The 17,285-nt window shown below is 41.2% G+C and overlaps 1 protein-coding gene across 17 annotated transcripts in view; it reads right to left on the bottom strand.

The window, feature by feature from the left end:
* The window catches only part of USP45 (ubiquitin specific peptidase 45), a 314,718-nt gene that overhangs the window by 80,953 nt on the left and 216,480 nt on the right, over positions 1 to 17,285 (bottom strand). For 15 of the 17 annotated variants that reach the window (XR_004538801.1, XR_004538800.1, XR_004538799.1 and 12 more), the window contains one exon: positions 11,708 to 11,854. Coding sequence is in view for 12 of the 17 variants with exons in the window: in XM_033938032.1 (XP_033793923.1) it covers positions 11,708 to 11,854 (147 nt within the window). In the remaining 5 variants the exon portion in view is untranslated. Of the gene's footprint in view, positions 1 to 11,707; positions 11,855 to 17,285 lie in introns of those variants that run through there. The other 2 variants (XR_004538803.1, XR_004538805.1) reach the window with 1 other exon arrangement.

Here is a 17,285-nt window from a genome sequence, read left to right as displayed (position 1 = left end):
ACATAACGGGTCGCATCGAGGAGGAGGAGGAAATCTTTACTCTTACGGGTCCCACGAGGTGACAAGAGGACATCCGCTAAAACTTAGAGGAAGATTTAATGGGGACACCAGGAAATACTTCTTTACCGAGAGGGTGATTGATAGATGGAATGGCCTTCCACGTCAGGCAATCAAGGTTAGTAGCACGCTTGACTTCAAGAAACGATGGGACAAACATGTGGGATCGCTACAGAGATATGATAGAGGATAGTTTCTCTATGGTGGAAGGGATCATGATTGGGTAGACTTGTTGGGCTGTCGGCCCTTTTCTGCCGTCATATTCTATGTTTCTATGTTTCTCCTTTCTTACCTGTGGGCTGCTAATCTGCTCATATCAGTAAACAGCACAAGAATCAATCAAATATTTGGGAACAGAATAAACAAGTGAACAATTAGAACTCAGCCTGCACTAACAGTGTGGGGGCTTGTTGTATATAGACCCCCAGGATTGAACAGCACAGTATTTGCAGATTATATGCATGTTGAGTCTGGACAAAGAAACAAGAAATCCAACTTATCAGTACTTATTGAAGCAGACAGAAGGTGAATCAACATCTCCCAGGGTGGGCTTCAGGAATAGAGTGTGGGTTTACAAGAAAGAAAATTAACTAGGTAAGAACCTAATCTTTCCTTCCTGTACAACCCTACTCTATTCCTGAAACTTCAGAAGGTAACAGAGCAGTCTTTCAAACTTAGGGTGCAACCGATGAACCTGCTATAAGAATTGAAGATCCAAATGCGGAATCTCGTTTGGCCATATCTATTCTGTAAAACTTCATGAATGTATGCATAGAAGACCAAGTGGTGGCTCTACAAATCTCTTCTGGGGAAACCGCTGAAGACTTCACCCATGAAGAAGTAACGCTGCACATGGAGTTGGCCTTCACCGAGATAGGAGATTGTTTCCTAGCTCCGATATATGTGGAAGAAATGGCCATTTGAATCCATCTGAAAATCGATGCCTTCAATGTTGGCTGACTCTTTTGGGCCGCACCAACCAGGACAAACAGATGATCTGACAATCAAAAGTCATTTGAGACCTCCAAATACCTCAGGATAAGCCTGCACATATCCAGAGATTTTAACATTCTGTCTTGTTTGTTTGAACCCAAGGGTGTGTGGGCCAGCAAGCGCACTTCTTGATTGATGTGGAAGCTAGAAACCACTTCCAGCAAGAAAGAGTGGACAGTACTTAAAGTCACACCTGAATCCATAATTCTAAGAAAAGGATCTTTACAGGACAAAGCCTGAAGCTCAGACACTCTCTGGATGGTGGTAATGGCCACCAAAAAAAACGTCTTGATGGTGAGATCCATCAAAGATGCTTGGTTCAGTGGCTCATAGGGTGGAGTCACAAGTGCCCTGAGGACCAGGTTAAGATTCCAAGTCGGAAATTTTTGCCGCAGCTGAGGGTGGATACGTAAATCTCCCTTTAAAAATCTAATCATATTCAGATGAGCTGCAAGAGAGCCCCCATGGAGCTTGGGGCCGAAGCAAGAAAACCCAGCTATCTGAACTCTCAGACAGCTTACTACTAGACTCCTTTCCAGGCCCCCCTGGAGAAAAGCAAGTGCCACAGGGACCAATGCAGAGCTTAGGTCTTCGCTCCTCCGAGCACACCAGCATGATTGGAAACATTTCCAGACCTTCACATATACTGCAACAGTTGACTTCTTTTTACTATGTATAATGGTAGCAACTACACCATCTGAGTAGCCCCTGCGCACTAGTGCTGCATGCTCAAGAACCATGCCATAAGACCAAAGCATTCTGGATCCTGCAGAGCCACTGGGCCCTGCATGAGGAGTAGGGAATGACAGGAAGCTTTAGACCCTGAACTTGCTGTAGACATACCAGGTTTGCATACCATGGACATCTTGGTCAATCTGGCACCAATAGAATCAACTATCATTGGTGTGCCATGATTCTGCGCAGAACATGGCCTATCATGGGCCACAGAGGGAAGGCATAGAGAAGACCTGCCGTTGGTCACGGCAAACCCATGGCATCCAGACCTTTGCTTTCTGGTTCGCGCTTTCAGCTGAAGAACTGAGCTGCCTTCTTATTGGAAGCCAAAGCCATTTGGTTGAACATTGGACGTCCCCATCTCTTCACTATAGAAGCAAAGGTTTTGGTTTGTTTTATTTATAGTTTGCGTTATACAAGGCAAAGTACATCAGCACATTCATAAATATACATAAATAAGATTTCAATTATTTCACAAAAATAAAAATTGACACCACCGAATTAATGTATTTTTCGCTCCATAAGATGCACTTCCCCCTCCCAAAAGTGGGTGGAAATGTAGGTGCATCTTATGGAGCGAATATACCCCTCCCCCAGTACCTTTTATTAAATCTGTTAGTCCAGCGCTGTATAAGCAGGAGCTTTCTGTGCTCCTGCACCTCCCTCGCTGGACGGCTGCCTCCATCTCTTGCGGCAGAGCAGCGCACAAGGCAGGTGCGAGCTTTTCATGCTCCTGCCTGATCCTGTGGCAGCCATTCAGGGAATGGCACGGGACCAGGCAGGAGCATGAAAAGTTTGCGCCTGCCTTGTTCACCGCTCTGCCGCAAGTCATGAAGGCAGCTGTCCAGAAAGGGAGGGGCAAGAGCGCAGAAAGCTCCTGCCGATACAGTGCTGGATCAACAGATGTAAAAAAAAGGTACCGGGGGGGGGGGGGGGGCTGCTGGCCTTTGTGAGTGAGTTTAAGGGACAGGTACCATTTTGAATTCCCAAGAGTCAGTTCTTGTAGTTTATTTTATTACTTTATCTTATAGCATTCAGGAAAACTGCTTTTTATCTTTCCACAGACCTTTCGAACGTGGAAAGCCACATGAGCTACGGGCTTCTCCGAGGCAGCAGCCGCGAAACGCACCGAGTCAGAGCCCAGAGTCATCTATATCTAAAGATAAGTATGGTCAAACAAGTTATATATACTCATATATCATATGTGCAGTTTTTCAGCATAAGTTAAAAGCTGTTCTTTCAATAACAAGTATGCCAGTGCAATGATTAAGAGCTTAAGATTCAGACGTGCAAACATCCGGGCTTTGCCCCATAGTCTGGTCTGAGAACAACACCTTCTGAGCACTGATTCATACAGCTGATTTAAGCATTTTGACAATATTACCAGTCCTATCTGTTTCTTGACATAATGTTTCACATTTAGGATTGAGCTACTTGGTATACCAAGCTTTTTCCCCTATTTTTTGTGGGTATCATATAAGGCATCAGCCATGTAATCCACTCTAGTAATCAAAAATGGAAGATCCTTGTCCACAATAGTATTTGGATTGTGGCGCAACTTGGAGTGACAGGCACAGGCAACAAATGATGCCGCCGCAGCCGCTTTCAAACCAGAGGCCAAGGAGTCAAAAATCATTTTGAGCACAAAATCTATCCTGTGGTCTTGGGCATCCTTTAACACCACACTACCTTCACCGGGAAGAAAGGTGAGCTTGGTAACCTGCACCACCAGAGAATCCACCTTTGGGGGAACAAAGAGTTAATTAAATGTAGCATCCATTGGACAGAGCTTGGACATAGCCTTGGCCATATGCAGTGGTCCTTCCAGCATCTCCCAGTGTTCCGTAAGCGTTTTCATGATGTCTGAATGCGATGGAAAACTGGAAGACTGCAGCTTAGTGCTATTCATAAGAGAGCACTGCATAGCTGATGCCTGAGGAGCCTCTAGCTTTAACTCCTGGAAGAATTCAGAGATCTTCCCCATCAGCACTGACAGTTTAAACAGTCAGCATTAGGTCATGCATTTTGGTTTTGCCCCATAATTCAGCACTTTTGGAAGCGAATAATAAATTATATGTCAAAAATAATTGGAAGATCATTGCGCTGTTCTCCTTTCTTTATTTTGGATTTGCCAGAGGCTGTTGGACATTTACCTAAAGGAAATAGGGCGTTGTGTAGGAAAATGAGTCTCTTGGCTAGAAAATGTATATTACAATATTGGACGATCCCCGATCCTCCTAGATTTTGGCATTGGCGAAACCAATTACATCAGCTGTCCATTTGGGAAGCTAGAGATGCTGGAATTATAAGAAAGCGAAAGATGTTATTTATACAAATCTGGGGTTCTTATTTGCAAGACTTACATCCTAAGGGCCATAGTGCGATTTTAAGTTGGATCTCTTAATTGGGCTTTTATTTAGTTAAATGAAGAGAGTATCATTGGGTAGAGAGTACTATAGGGTGGGGAGGGGTGGGAGTGAAGAGGGATGGTAAAGGTTCAAACACATATAGATATAGTGGGGGTTTATTGAAATTGGAATTTGTCTTTTATTATGTATATTATATTATAATAGTTGATGCATTATTGATGTGCTTTGATGTTGTATTTGCTGTATTTGCTGATGTTTACATCAATAAAAATTGTTTGAATCTAAACAGTCAGCACACAGTGGGATCCTCACCAAGATCTGGATCATCATCATCACTCACTGTAGAAGTTCCTACCAGAGAGAGTAAAGGCACAAAAATAGAATCTTAATCATCCGAGTTATCTGCACGTGGACTGTCCCCAACCTGTACATGGCCTTCTGCAAGGGACATGCGCTCTTGAGACTCTGAGGGGGAACCCCCTGTGCTAGCAGGGCCACAATACCAGATGGTTTCATGGGGCCCTTGTTAATCAGATAGGCCTGATATTAATAAATTCAGGGGGGAATCCCTGCCCCTGTGGCTCCTGTTTTGCACTTTTTTTGTGATTTCACTACCGAATTGCAGTTGTGCTTTGCTGAGGATGCACCTGTATTGCCCCCACATCCCCGGCTCAAGTTTTGACTTCAGACTCTTTCATCGGGTGGACTGGGTCCCAGAACCTCCTGAGGGGACAGAGGGGGCTAAAGTAGTGATTCCCACAGTAGCGACTCCCACCCCCTCATTTGCTGCATGGCACATGGAATATGGATGATCCTCACGCTTAGACTACTGTAACATACTTCTCTCAAGTCTCCTGTGCATCCATCTCTCACCCCTTCAAAATTATGCTGCATGATTCATGAGAGCCGCTATGCTCACATTATCCCCTCAAGTCACTTCATTAGCTCCCCATCCATTTCCAAATACAATTCAACTCCTCTTACTGACTTACAAGTGCATTTACTCTGTAGCCCCTTCAATATCTTTCCTCACTTATCTCCCCCTATGCTTCCCTCCCCCCCCCCCTGTGAATGCCGTTCATCACATAAGTCCTTCTTACCCTTCTCCTCCACTGCCAACTCCAGACTCCGTCCCTTCTTTCTTGCTGCACTGTATGTCTGGAACAGGCTGCCTGAATCAATACGTCATGCTCCGTCTCTAGCAGTATTTTCAAATCCAAGCTAAAAGCCCACTTTTTTGAAGCTGCTTTCAACTCTTAACCTCCCACTCACTATCAGATACCTAAAGCCATTGTATTATTCCTTCTACCTGAATCTCCTCAACCTTGAGATGTCCTGTCTGTCCAAATTAGATTGTAAGCTCTTCTGCAGACTACCATCTGCCACTAATAGGTCATGAATCTAAAGTATCCTGACCTGAGGAGGCAGATAGAAGCTTTTAATTTCAAATCGAGAAATCCAAGATGGCTGTCGCGGCAGCAATTTTAGTGTCAATAATAGCCCAGGGAAGCCACACACTGAGTCAGACAAGTCAACACAAAAAGATGGTCAGACAGCCTGAACTTACTGGTAACCTCAAGATATTGTAGAAGCATTCTCCTCACAAACTTTTTCAAAATCCAGTCCTTTTTCTTAGATCCTGTGGACAGGAACGCCGACAATCTGACCTCTTGATTGACATGGAAAGCTGAAATAACCTTCAGCAAAAAGGATGGAATTATGTGCATAGAAATTCTAGCTTCCATGATCTTGACGAAGGGCTCTGCAGGAAAGAGCTTGCAGCTCCAAGACTCTTCTCGCTGAGGTAATGGCCACGAGAAAAAAAGTCTTGAGCATTAGATCCATCAAGGGTGCTTCTTCCTTTAGTGGCTCATATGGAGCCTGACTGAGGTCTTGCAAGACCACATTAAAGTTCCAAGATGGAAACGGGTGTTTTACTGGGGAACTGAGCCACAGTGCACCTTTTAGGAATCTGGCTATATACGGATGAGATGCGTCCCACCATTGTAAGACCCTTGTCAAGACCAGCCTGGAGGAAAGCTGACACCACTGAGATCAGAACAGTGAAAGGCTCTGCCTTCTTTTTAATGCACCAGTGTTGAAATGCTGCTCATGTTTTTGCATAAGCAGAAACTATTGTATGCTTTTTGGCTCTGAGAAGAGTAACAATCACTCTGAGTATTCTTTGATCACTAACGCAAGAGCCATACCATAAGAGCAAAGTGATCCAGATCTTCTACTGTATATATGACCACTGGCCCATGAGAAAGAAGGTCCAGCACTAGATCTGCATTGATAATCTGGAACCATGAGAATGACTTTTCCCAGATTGCTTGCAATCCTGTAGAGCAGTGGTCTCAAACTCGCGGCCCGCCAGGTACTATTTTGAGGCCCTCGGTATATATATCATAATCACAAAAGTAAAATAAAGTTTCTTGATCATTTAGCTATAAATGACAATATTATTATTAAGACTTAGCCAAAAGGAAAGATTTTTAAACTATAAAGAGTTTTACTTCATGCAAAATTGTCATTTCTTTAATAAGACATTAACTATTTTTTCTGAGGCCCTCCAAGTACCTAAAAATCCAAAATGTGGCCCTGCAAAGGGTTTGAGTTTGAGACCACTACTGTAGAGTGTCTACTCTATTATGGGCCACGGAGGAAACACATACAAGAGTTCGTTCTTTGGTCACGACTAGACCAGAGTGTCCAGATATGTGCTTTCAGGCTCAGATCTGCGACTGAAGAAGCAGTCCGCCTTCTTGTTTTTTGCTGTTGCCATCAGATTGGATGTTGACTGACCCCTGCAACGAACAATGGATTAGAAGGTTGCAGCAGGGCTCTATTCTCCTGGATAAAGTGTATGTCTGCTGAGAAAATTGACCTCGACATTTTCCACTCCGCTACATGTGCTGCTGAAAGAGCCTGAAGATGAAATTCTGCCCTCTTGAACAGTAAACGAGCCTCCAACTCAACTGGGCACTCTTGGTGCCTCCCTGGTGATTGATATACACCACAGCAGTTGTATTGTCTAAGAAGACTTGAACTGCTTGTCCCTCCAGACTCTTCTCCAGCCTCTGCAAAGCCAATCGAATGGCTTGAAGTTCAGATCTGTTGATTGCTTCATTTGGGAGGCCGACCAACATCCCTGGATTCCTAGTTGACATTTTCGGGGTATAAGAAATGGTATGGTATTGATCTGGTGCTTATTGCAGTGAGCCCCACAGCCGAATACGCTGATATCCATTTTCATAATTACCCACAAATCTATTCTGAGGGGCATGACCCTTGATAACTCCTGTGGGCAGAGCCACCAGCCCATACTAGCCTGGGCTTCCAGAGCCCACAGCAGAGGCATCTGCAGGGAGTCTGACTGAGGTGACCACTGTGATAGCAGCTCACTTTGGAGAGGACGCTTTTGACCACAGGACCATGACTATCGTGACTGCCATGGAGTCTAGCACATGGAAGTACTGGTTTGGCCAACAAACTCATTATCTGTGTGCAAATCTGTCTGCTTGCTTCTGGAAGAGAGACATGGCCTTCTGTTGTGTTTAAGAAGACTCCCAGGTATTCCAGGGATTGAGAGGGAACCAGCTGGCTCTTTCAGAAATTCACTATTTAATCAAGACTTTGCAGGACCCAGACCACATGAGCCACTTGTTTACCTTCTGGGAACGACAGAGCTCTGATCAGCCAATTGCCAAGGTATGGATGAACCTGCAAGCCCATCTTGCATAGATGGACAGCTACCACCATGCTCCCAAGGGAACAGTCCCTGAGCTCACAAACTGTGAATGCAGGCTGTCCAGGTGGGTGAACTGCCAAGCAGCCAAACCCCCTGGAAACAGACTCTGCACCTCAGATATCCCACAGCCAAAGCTGTCCGCCAAGGGGATCCTCTGCAGCACAAAAAATAAATCATGCAAAGTAGTGAAAAAAATGCTGAAGTTAAAGAAAAATAACATGAGCAGAAAAGACTAGTTTCTGCTATCTCGCTTGTAGGAAGACAAAAGGAAGTTGGAGGGCAGTTTAGAGGTAAAAGAGGTGGAGCAAAACTATGTAAATGAAGCTTCCTACAAGAGAACTCACAAGATGGGATTGACTACCCGAGAGTTCAGGAATAGAGTGGGATTGTACAATAAATATATTTTTAAATCGTCTACTTGGACCTCTTGGCCAACAGGACTTCTAACTTTATACCCCATTTTCAAGTTAGAAATGTTCAAATCAGCACCATTTAGATGTGTGTGTGGGGAGGGGAAGGTAGAATTGTAATTGACTGGCTACATAGACATGCCACTATATATATATAAATTGCATTGAAAAATAGTATATTCTATATCATCCACCCCCTATCTCTCCCAATAGCTCTATCTTCTAACTATAAGTGGATAAATAGCATCAGAGTTAGGGTGAATATTTTATTATCTTTTATTTTATATATAACTTTTTAAAATCATGTTTTCATTTTCTTCTATTTTCTACCTTAAAATCCTGAATAAATACTTTTTTAAAAAAACTTAGTTGATCTATCTAAGGAGGGTTGATTTCAAAGTAATTTTATCGAGTTGAGATTCACATACTTTAAAGATAAATTTTCTTCTTCAACATACTCAATCTCATTCATTTGAAACAGTTGATGATGAAGATTTTATAGTCCTATTTCGTAATTTTCACAGTGTTAGAGGATATAATATATAACTCTACAAAGAACTACCACTGTTATATTCAAGTTTTCATCCTGTTCAAGTTTTCCCATGACTTCAAAAACATTATATCCTCTTCAAATTCTACTTAGCTTAGTAGCTCATCTGTTTTTCTCCTTTCTCATTCTAGCCAAGCCGCTTCAATATAACTCCCTCGCAGCCAGCGTTTTGCTGTTTAGTCCTTAACTGCTGCCTCAGGGATTTATTCAGAGCGATTAACTAGGGCATAAATAAAAACATCCTTATTACTTCTTCTCTTGGTATATTTCAATAGACACCCGTGGTATAACAAATAACATACCTTATCTGTCTCCTGACCTGTAGTCCTTCCCGTAGCAATTACAGAAAATGGCGGCGGCGTCTTTTTTACCTCGTTAAACAAAGTGATGTCAGACCAAAGTTCCATTTCCTGTGTTTTGATTGGTCTGACGTCAACTCTGTTTAACGAGGTAAAAAAGACAACGAGATAAAAAAGACACCGCTGCCATTTTCTGTAATCGCTACAGGAAGGAGTAATAAGGATGTTTCTATTTATGCCCTAGTTAATCCCTGAGGCAGCGGTTAAGGACTAAACCGCGAAACACTGGCCGCGTTGGAGTTATATTGAAGCGGCTTGGCTAGAGTGAGAAAGGAGAAAAACGGATGAGCTACTAAGCTAAGTAGAATTTGAAGAGGATATAATGTTTTTGAAGTCATGGGAAAATTTGAACAGGATGAAAACTTGAATATGACGGTGGCTCTTCTTTGTAGAGTTATCCTATATAATAAAACCCTAAGCACACATGCGCACTTAGGATTTCGTGTTCCCTGCCGCTGTGGTGTATGATCCGTGGCAGCCAACCCAGCAGCAGGGAACATTCTGGCCACTCCCCTCCTCCCGCCCTCACTCACCCTGGAAGCCAGGCAAGCTCTCTCCCTGCCCGCGTCCTCGGCAGGGAACACACCTCGGCCCTCACTCGCCACTGCTGCTGATCCTCCTGTAAAGAGCAGCCAGCGATGGTGGCCGGCTTTAGCGAACCTCACAGGCCGCTCTCCAATTCGGTAGCACGTTTCCTCTTACGCGATCCCGTGCGTCAGAGGGAACGTGCTACCAAGGCTGGAGAGCGGCCTGCGAGGTTCGCTAAAGCCGGCCACTATCGCAGGCTGCTCTTTACAGGAGGATCAGCAGTGTGAGAGGAGCCGCCGCCGGCACTTTTAAAACTTGAAACAAAAACCTTCGGCCGCAGCAGGTCAGCCCGCGGGAGGGGGAGGGGCCGAACGGAGCAGGACAGCTCACGGTAAGAGAAGAGAATTGGAGGGGAAGGTAAATACTGCTGCTGCTTCTGCAAAGGAAAGTGTGGGGGGGGGAGGAGAGACAGAAAGAAATACAGACAGACAAAGGAGGCCAGGGAGAGAGACAGACAGAAATAAAGACAGACAGGGGACCAGAGAGACAGACAAAGGGTGCCAGGGAGAGAGAGAGAAAAATAGCAGGAGGAAGAGAGACAGAAAGAAAGGAAGAAAGAGACAGGAGCAGGGAGAGAGACATAAATAAAGAAAGACAGACAGTCATATATTCTAGCACCCGTTAATGTAACGGGCTTAAACACTAGTATATTATATCCTCTAACACTGTGAAGATTATGAAATAGGACTATAAAATCTTCAACTGTTTCAAATGAATGAGATTTGAGTATGTTGAAGAAGAAAATTTATCTATAAAAAATGTGAACCTAAAATTACTATGAAATCAGCCCTCCTTAAATAGATCAACTAATTTTTTTTAAAAAAAAAGTATTTATTGAGAATTTTAAGGTAGAAAATAGAAGAAAATAGAAGAATAATAATAATAATAATAAAAGAAAATAGAAGAATAATAATAAAAAATAATAAAAAAAGTTATATATAAATAAAAGATAAATAAACATATAGATATAAAATGAGGGGGAGGTGGCATAGCCTATGATTGAAACTGGTGAAATGCGCTGCTATTTATATACATAATAAAACAGTCACCCTAATTCTGAGGCTATTTATCCACCTATAGTTAGAAGATAGAGCTATTGGGAGAGATGATATAGAATATACTATTTTTCAATGCAATTTCTATATATATAGTGGAAAACACATTGAAAGTATATTAACTTTATTTACTTAGACATGCCAACAGAGCCTGGGGGCATCTCAGAGAGCATTGCTGTGATCTCCACTGAAAGGGTGCCATATATACATCTCACCATAACCCCCTATAATTTATACTGAGCCTTCCAAAATGCCCCCAAAACCTACTATACCCACCTATCTATCATCCCAATAGCTCTTATGGTTGTAGATGGCACCTATATGGCAGTATAGTAGAGTTTTGGAAGGCCCATAGCTTCCACCATAAATGTAGTAGTTATGGGCCTGGCTCCTCCTCAATATGGCAACAAACAAGGCCCGGTATTCAAAAAAAATGGAACAGTGGAATCACTGAACCAGAAAGTCCCAGGTTTTTTATCATAAAAATAATACGTAAAAACATAAAACTAATGCATACAATAATACAAACATATGAATACAATAAGAGAAGCTATACAAATTAAAGTAGAAAATAAGCATAGACTCTAAAATATAAACATGAGTTCCAAATATTATATCCATATGCAACTCATTATAGCCAAAGGTAGTCCCAATATAATTGATAATGGTGAGATATAAATCCAAATGTAGCAGATCTTGAACAGATGTTGTAGCAGTGTAATAGACTCCAATTAACGAGCAGGGGGACCTTACACGGTCCATGTTTCGGCAAACGTATTTGCCTTCATCAGGGGTCTATTTCCATTGGCTGAATGTAAAACAATTTTATTCTGTCCTCACCTTGTCTTTGGCTAAAGAATGCTTCCTGTTCAGCTCTGGCTGTTGGTTATTCATGTTGGGACCAGCAGTGCAGTTGTGCTGGTTGACGTCTGCCTCTGGTATGTTTTTGCCTTTACTTGTTCTTCCCAAGGGCACAGGCTTTGAAACCTTCATACACAAACACACTATTTAGAGATATGCTGGAGGGTGAAACACACATTTTCACCCCTTTCCTTGCACTAATGCAATACTTTTTAATTTGGTCCTCAGGGGTTACCTAGCCAGTTCTGTTTTCAGAACTTCCATAAACGAAGTGCATGAGAGAGATTGTATACCGAGGATGCAATGCATATGCAGTTCTCCCTCATGAATATTTGTTGTGGATATCCTGAAAATCCAACTGACTGGGTATGCTCACTGTAAGCCTGGGATAGGCAATTCCGATCCTCAAGAGCCGGAGTCAGGTCAGGTTTTCAGGATATCCACAATGAATATGTATGAGATGGATTTGCATGCACCGCCTCCTTGAGATGTAAATCTATCTCATGCATATTTATTGTGGATATCCTGAAAACCTGACCTGGATTCGGCTCTCAAGGACCGGAATTGCCTACCCCTGCTGTTGGTCAATGAATTTTCAATCTAAGCTGCAAAGGGAAAGACAGATTTGTTGGGGTCTATGGTATTAAAATCAGGAATAAAAGTGTGCAGAAGAGATGGGCCTTACAGTCTTTTATCTGTGTTTCTATGCTATATGCAAGTCCTTTTATCCTGGTTTTGTGCTCTGTGCATGCCTTCATTGGCAACAAGAACTATTATAGACTAATAACCACTTTATTGCAGAAGAGAACCTCAAACGTTGCACAAATTCCATAACCTCACTTTATGTTAAGAATTAAGGTATGAATGGCATCATCAGTATCTATTCTGGGGTCAGCTGAACAATATTTCAAATGACTAATGGCAGCCCTCTTAGGATACAAACAGATAATTTGCTGTGGGGCTTATCAGTTATTTAACTCTTAATTCCTGGCAACGCTTCCTCAGGTTTTCCCTGTATATCCCTCCACCTTGCAACTTCATAAGATGAACCATGGCCCCTGACTTTTAAGTGTTAGCATATAATATCATCTATATAATAAAACTGTAGGCGGCGCATGCGCAGTCTTATCGGCGTGCTTCCATGATCCGTATGTCCGTGGCCACCAAGAGTGCAGCATGCCCCGCGCTTACTACGGCCCCACGCGCAGCTGAGTTCGGCACGGCGGTTTCCCCAGATAGGGGAAGTCGAACAACTCACTCCCGACGCGCAGCTGAGTTCGGCACGGCGATTTCCCCGGTTTCCCCAGATAGGGGAAGCAGAACTGCTCACTCCCGCCTCATGGTCCTGCCGCCGCTCCTGTTCACAGCGGCCTGCACGTCGACGACTCACCCCCCCCCCCCCGGGGCTGCCTAAAGAAAAAAAGTTTTACGGTGCTTGGCTCGCCAAACAATTTCTGCCGTTGCCGAAATTTGCCCCACCGTTCCTTCCCTTCCTCCATCAGGTACAGTTCAGCTCCGTTAAAAGGAGCTGCTTTGAAATTGGAGCCCTGCCGCCACCGTAACACGTTCCCTCTGCCGCGGTCCCTTATGTCAGAGAAGGGGCGGGACCAAGGTAGAGGGGAACGTGCTACGGCAGTGGCAGGCCTCCGATTTCGACGCGGCTCCTTTTAACATTGGTGGATTCACTGCACCTGATGGAGGGAGGGAAGGAAAGGTGGCTGTGCGCTGTTGAGCCCCTCTTTGTCCTCAGACCCTCTCCTAACTGCTCCCTCCTGTCTCAGACCACTGGGGGGAGGTGCCTGTCTTCAGCTGCAGGGATGGAGGGAGGGAAGAAGAAAGAAGGGGCCCTGGCAAGCGAGTTATCAAAAGCCAACCATAGCCTGGGACCCCTACATGGTATGAATAATGACCAGACAACAAAAGGTAAGAAAAATAATTTTATTTTCTGTTTTGTGATTACAATATGTCAGATTTGAAATGTGTTTTGAGGGAGGCTGCCGCCGCGGCTTTGGACAGAGGGGTACCATTTTCGTGGGAGCTGGCCTTCGGAGAGGCTTGGGACACGGGGACGGATGCAGGAAGGGCTGCCGCTGTGAAGGGCTTTGGTGGGGGAGCCAGCCAGACCGCGAGTGTGGGGCCGTTGTAAGCGCGGATTGGTCAAGGAGCCGCCGTTGCCGAGGCTTTGAAATTGCTCTCCCACCGTCACTCCCTCCCGTCCCGGCTCTGCCTCTGCCCAGGTTCAAAAGCAGGAGAGGCGGTCATCTAGCACCCGTTAATCTAACGGGTTAATCTAACTAGTTACAATATAAAATTATATAAGCCTCATAAAAAAGTAAAAAAAGAATCAAGTGGGGGGCGTGGCTTGGACACGCATGAAGAAAGTCGTGTAATTGAAGAGCTCCGTCAAAAAGACCTTGAAAGATTAAATAAATTGAATGAAAACGGAAGATATATTAAAATTTCACTGGTCCTATGAATAATAAAGAAGAAAAAAGGATGGCAACTGGTAAACAGAATAAAAACGACTTCGCTGTATCAGGAAGTAGCAAAAGGGCAAAACCGGAGCAGGAGAGCAGTTTAAAACTGACAGACACAGAAGTTATGAAAGAGTTAAAAGAAATTAAAGAAATGCTTTCTATTATTACTAAAAAAGTTACCGATTTAACAGAAGAGGTTTCAAATATAAATAAGATGGATGTGCTTGAATTGAAATCTAACAACTTAGAAGAAAGAATGCTGACAGTTGAAGAGGAAATCTGTTATAGCCAAGCAGACAGGAAAAAAATTGAAATACTTATTAAAGACCTGGAAGATTTTTCGAATCGTGAACGAAGAAGTAACATCCGTCTGATTGGCTTGCCGGAAGGAGCAGAAATAGGAAATCCTGTCACCTTCATTGAAAAATTACTTCCCAAGCTACTTCCTTTGCAAACGAAATTTCCCATAGAAATAGAAAGAACACATAGAGTGCCGTTAAAAAGAGCAGTAAACCAGCAAGGACCAAGACCTTTTATTTTTAAACTATTGCGACACCAACAGGCCATAGAAATATTACAACTGGCCAAGAAAAATAAAGATTTGAAGTATCAGGATGCTTTTATACATCTAGTGCCGGATTTCGCAAAAAATACAGCTGTAAAAAGAAAGAAGTTATTGGATTTAAGACCAAAGCTGAGAGAATTAGGAGCAAAGTTTGGATTGGTATACCCTGCTACTATGAAAGTGACAATTGGAAACAAAACTTTATCTTTCAATGATCCAGAGAAATTAGAAAAATTTATTCAAAACCAGGAAGTACCAATGTCTTCTTAAATTGTTTATCATATTTTAGTTCCTATATATAGATAACTGAATATAGTTAAATAACTAATTTGATAAAAAGGTATTATAAATTGATTTGGAAAAAAAGATATAGAATGTAATATATTCAATTCAATTCAAATATTCTACACTAACGATATTCAAAAATGGAATTCAAATGAAATTAAAATTCCAAAAAAAAAAAAAAAAAAAAACTTCTATTAAGGGAATAAGTGAATGTTTTAAACATGAACTAAGTTTATTAAAGAAAGATATGAATGTATTAAAGGAAAATATAATATAATATTAAAGAATGAATTTATAAGGAAAGATGTTCAGGAACATTCAATATTAATTAATAATTTTCAGATAAATGATTTTCATTTTTAGAAAAATAGAAAATATTTGAAAGACTACTTTATAATTTTAATTAATTTAATACAATATAAAGTAAAGATCTTCCTCCATGGGGGGATGCGCAGTGGGGGTGCATCTCGAACATATATAACATTAGATACAGAGGAGAGAATAAAGACTCAGATTCCCAGATGTCAAAGCGAGGGAACTGCATGTGATGGACAGAGCAGACACCGGAACTATAAAGAAAGACTTTTGTATAACCGTTGAACTTATGGACAGATCTTGTTGTTGCATCGTATTGATCATATAAAGAGAAGAACTACATACATTGGAAAAAGAAGAAAAGAAGAGAAAATGAAAATTCAAAACGGAATAGAAAACTACAATCAAGAATAAAGGTGGACTGAGATATACTTGAAGGAAATGAGTGTGTATTGAAATTATTCTCTCTTCTGGATTCAACTAACATAAAAGTAAAAGAAATATATATGTGAAATCGAGATGTGCTTTTACGGTGGGTTCCTCCATAGGAGGGGGATTTTTTGATCATAAAATACTTAATTATATATCATTGAATTCCCATATTATTTAAAATAAAACAAATAAGGGATTATTTATTGATATATATTTATTACAAATATAACAATTTAGATAAATTAACAATATAATATGCTTTGAATATTATATATATATATATATATGTGTGTAACATGGCTAAATTATATTATATTTCATTTAAATAACAAATGTTTTAATTTATAGAATACAATAAGAACAGGTCTTATGGAGTGCTTTATTATCGACTTAAGATGCGTGCTACCAAGTATACACAATTTTTAATTAAAAGGGAGGGAGGGGTGGGGGATGGGAATAAGAAGAGGGGAAAATTAATAATTAAATCTAGAATAATTAAAGAAAAGTGCAGATATCTGATCAAAATTTTATTATTAAGAAGATATTTAATTTTACTCAAATTATTAAATGACAATTAAAATTTTTTCCATTAACGTCAATGGTCTGAATCACCCAGTAAAAAGAAAAAAAATTTTAGGTTTCCTTCACAAGCAAAATGCGGATATTTATTTCATGCAAGAGACACATCTTACAGGGAATGAATCTAATAAACTAATTGGGGGATGGGTATCTAAATGTTTTTTTGCTCCTGCCTTAGGGAAAAAGGCAGGAGTAGCCATACTTATTAATAAGAAATGTACTGCTGATTTTAAACTTATAAAAATTGATCCATTAGGAAGATGGGTACATATCAAAATGATAATGGGAAATACAACCCTGGACTTATTTAATTTATATGCTCCTAATTCAAATCAAATGGAGTTTTTTAAAAAAATTCAACAGATATTACTACCATTGGCTACTTCAAATTTGATAGTAGCTGGAGATTTCAATGCTGTTATGGATCCTATTTTGGATAAGAAACCTAGTAAAATTATAAAATCATTAGGGCTAGAAAATTTGATACAATCTTGTGATTTGGTAGATATATGGCGTATTCTTCATTTTAATGATCAGGAATATTCTTTTTGTTCTCAGGTCCATAAATCATTTTCAAGAATTGATTATATATTTGTTTCTAGTAATTTAGCACAAAAAGTTATGAAAGCAGTTATTGATCCCATTATAATTTCTGATCATGCTGGTGTGTGGATTGATCTAAAAAATGATATAAAAACAAATTTTACATCAATTTGGAAATTTGATAATGCCTTACTTGCTGATGAAAATTTTGTAACAGACCTAAAAGTAAAGATGAAAGAGTTTTTTCAAATTAATAGCACAGATAATATGAATATTGAAATTATATGGGATGCTTGTAAAGCGACAATGAGAGGAAACATTATATCATATTCGGCTTTTATGAAAAAACAGCTTAAAAAAC

The sequence above is a fragment of the Geotrypetes seraphini genome, chromosome 3, assembly GCF_902459505.1.
Source record: "Geotrypetes seraphini chromosome 3, aGeoSer1.1, whole genome shotgun sequence".
NCBI lineage: Eukaryota > Metazoa > Chordata > Amphibia > Gymnophiona > Dermophiidae > Geotrypetes > Geotrypetes seraphini.
This window is presented reverse-complemented; position numbering and strand designations above follow the sequence as displayed.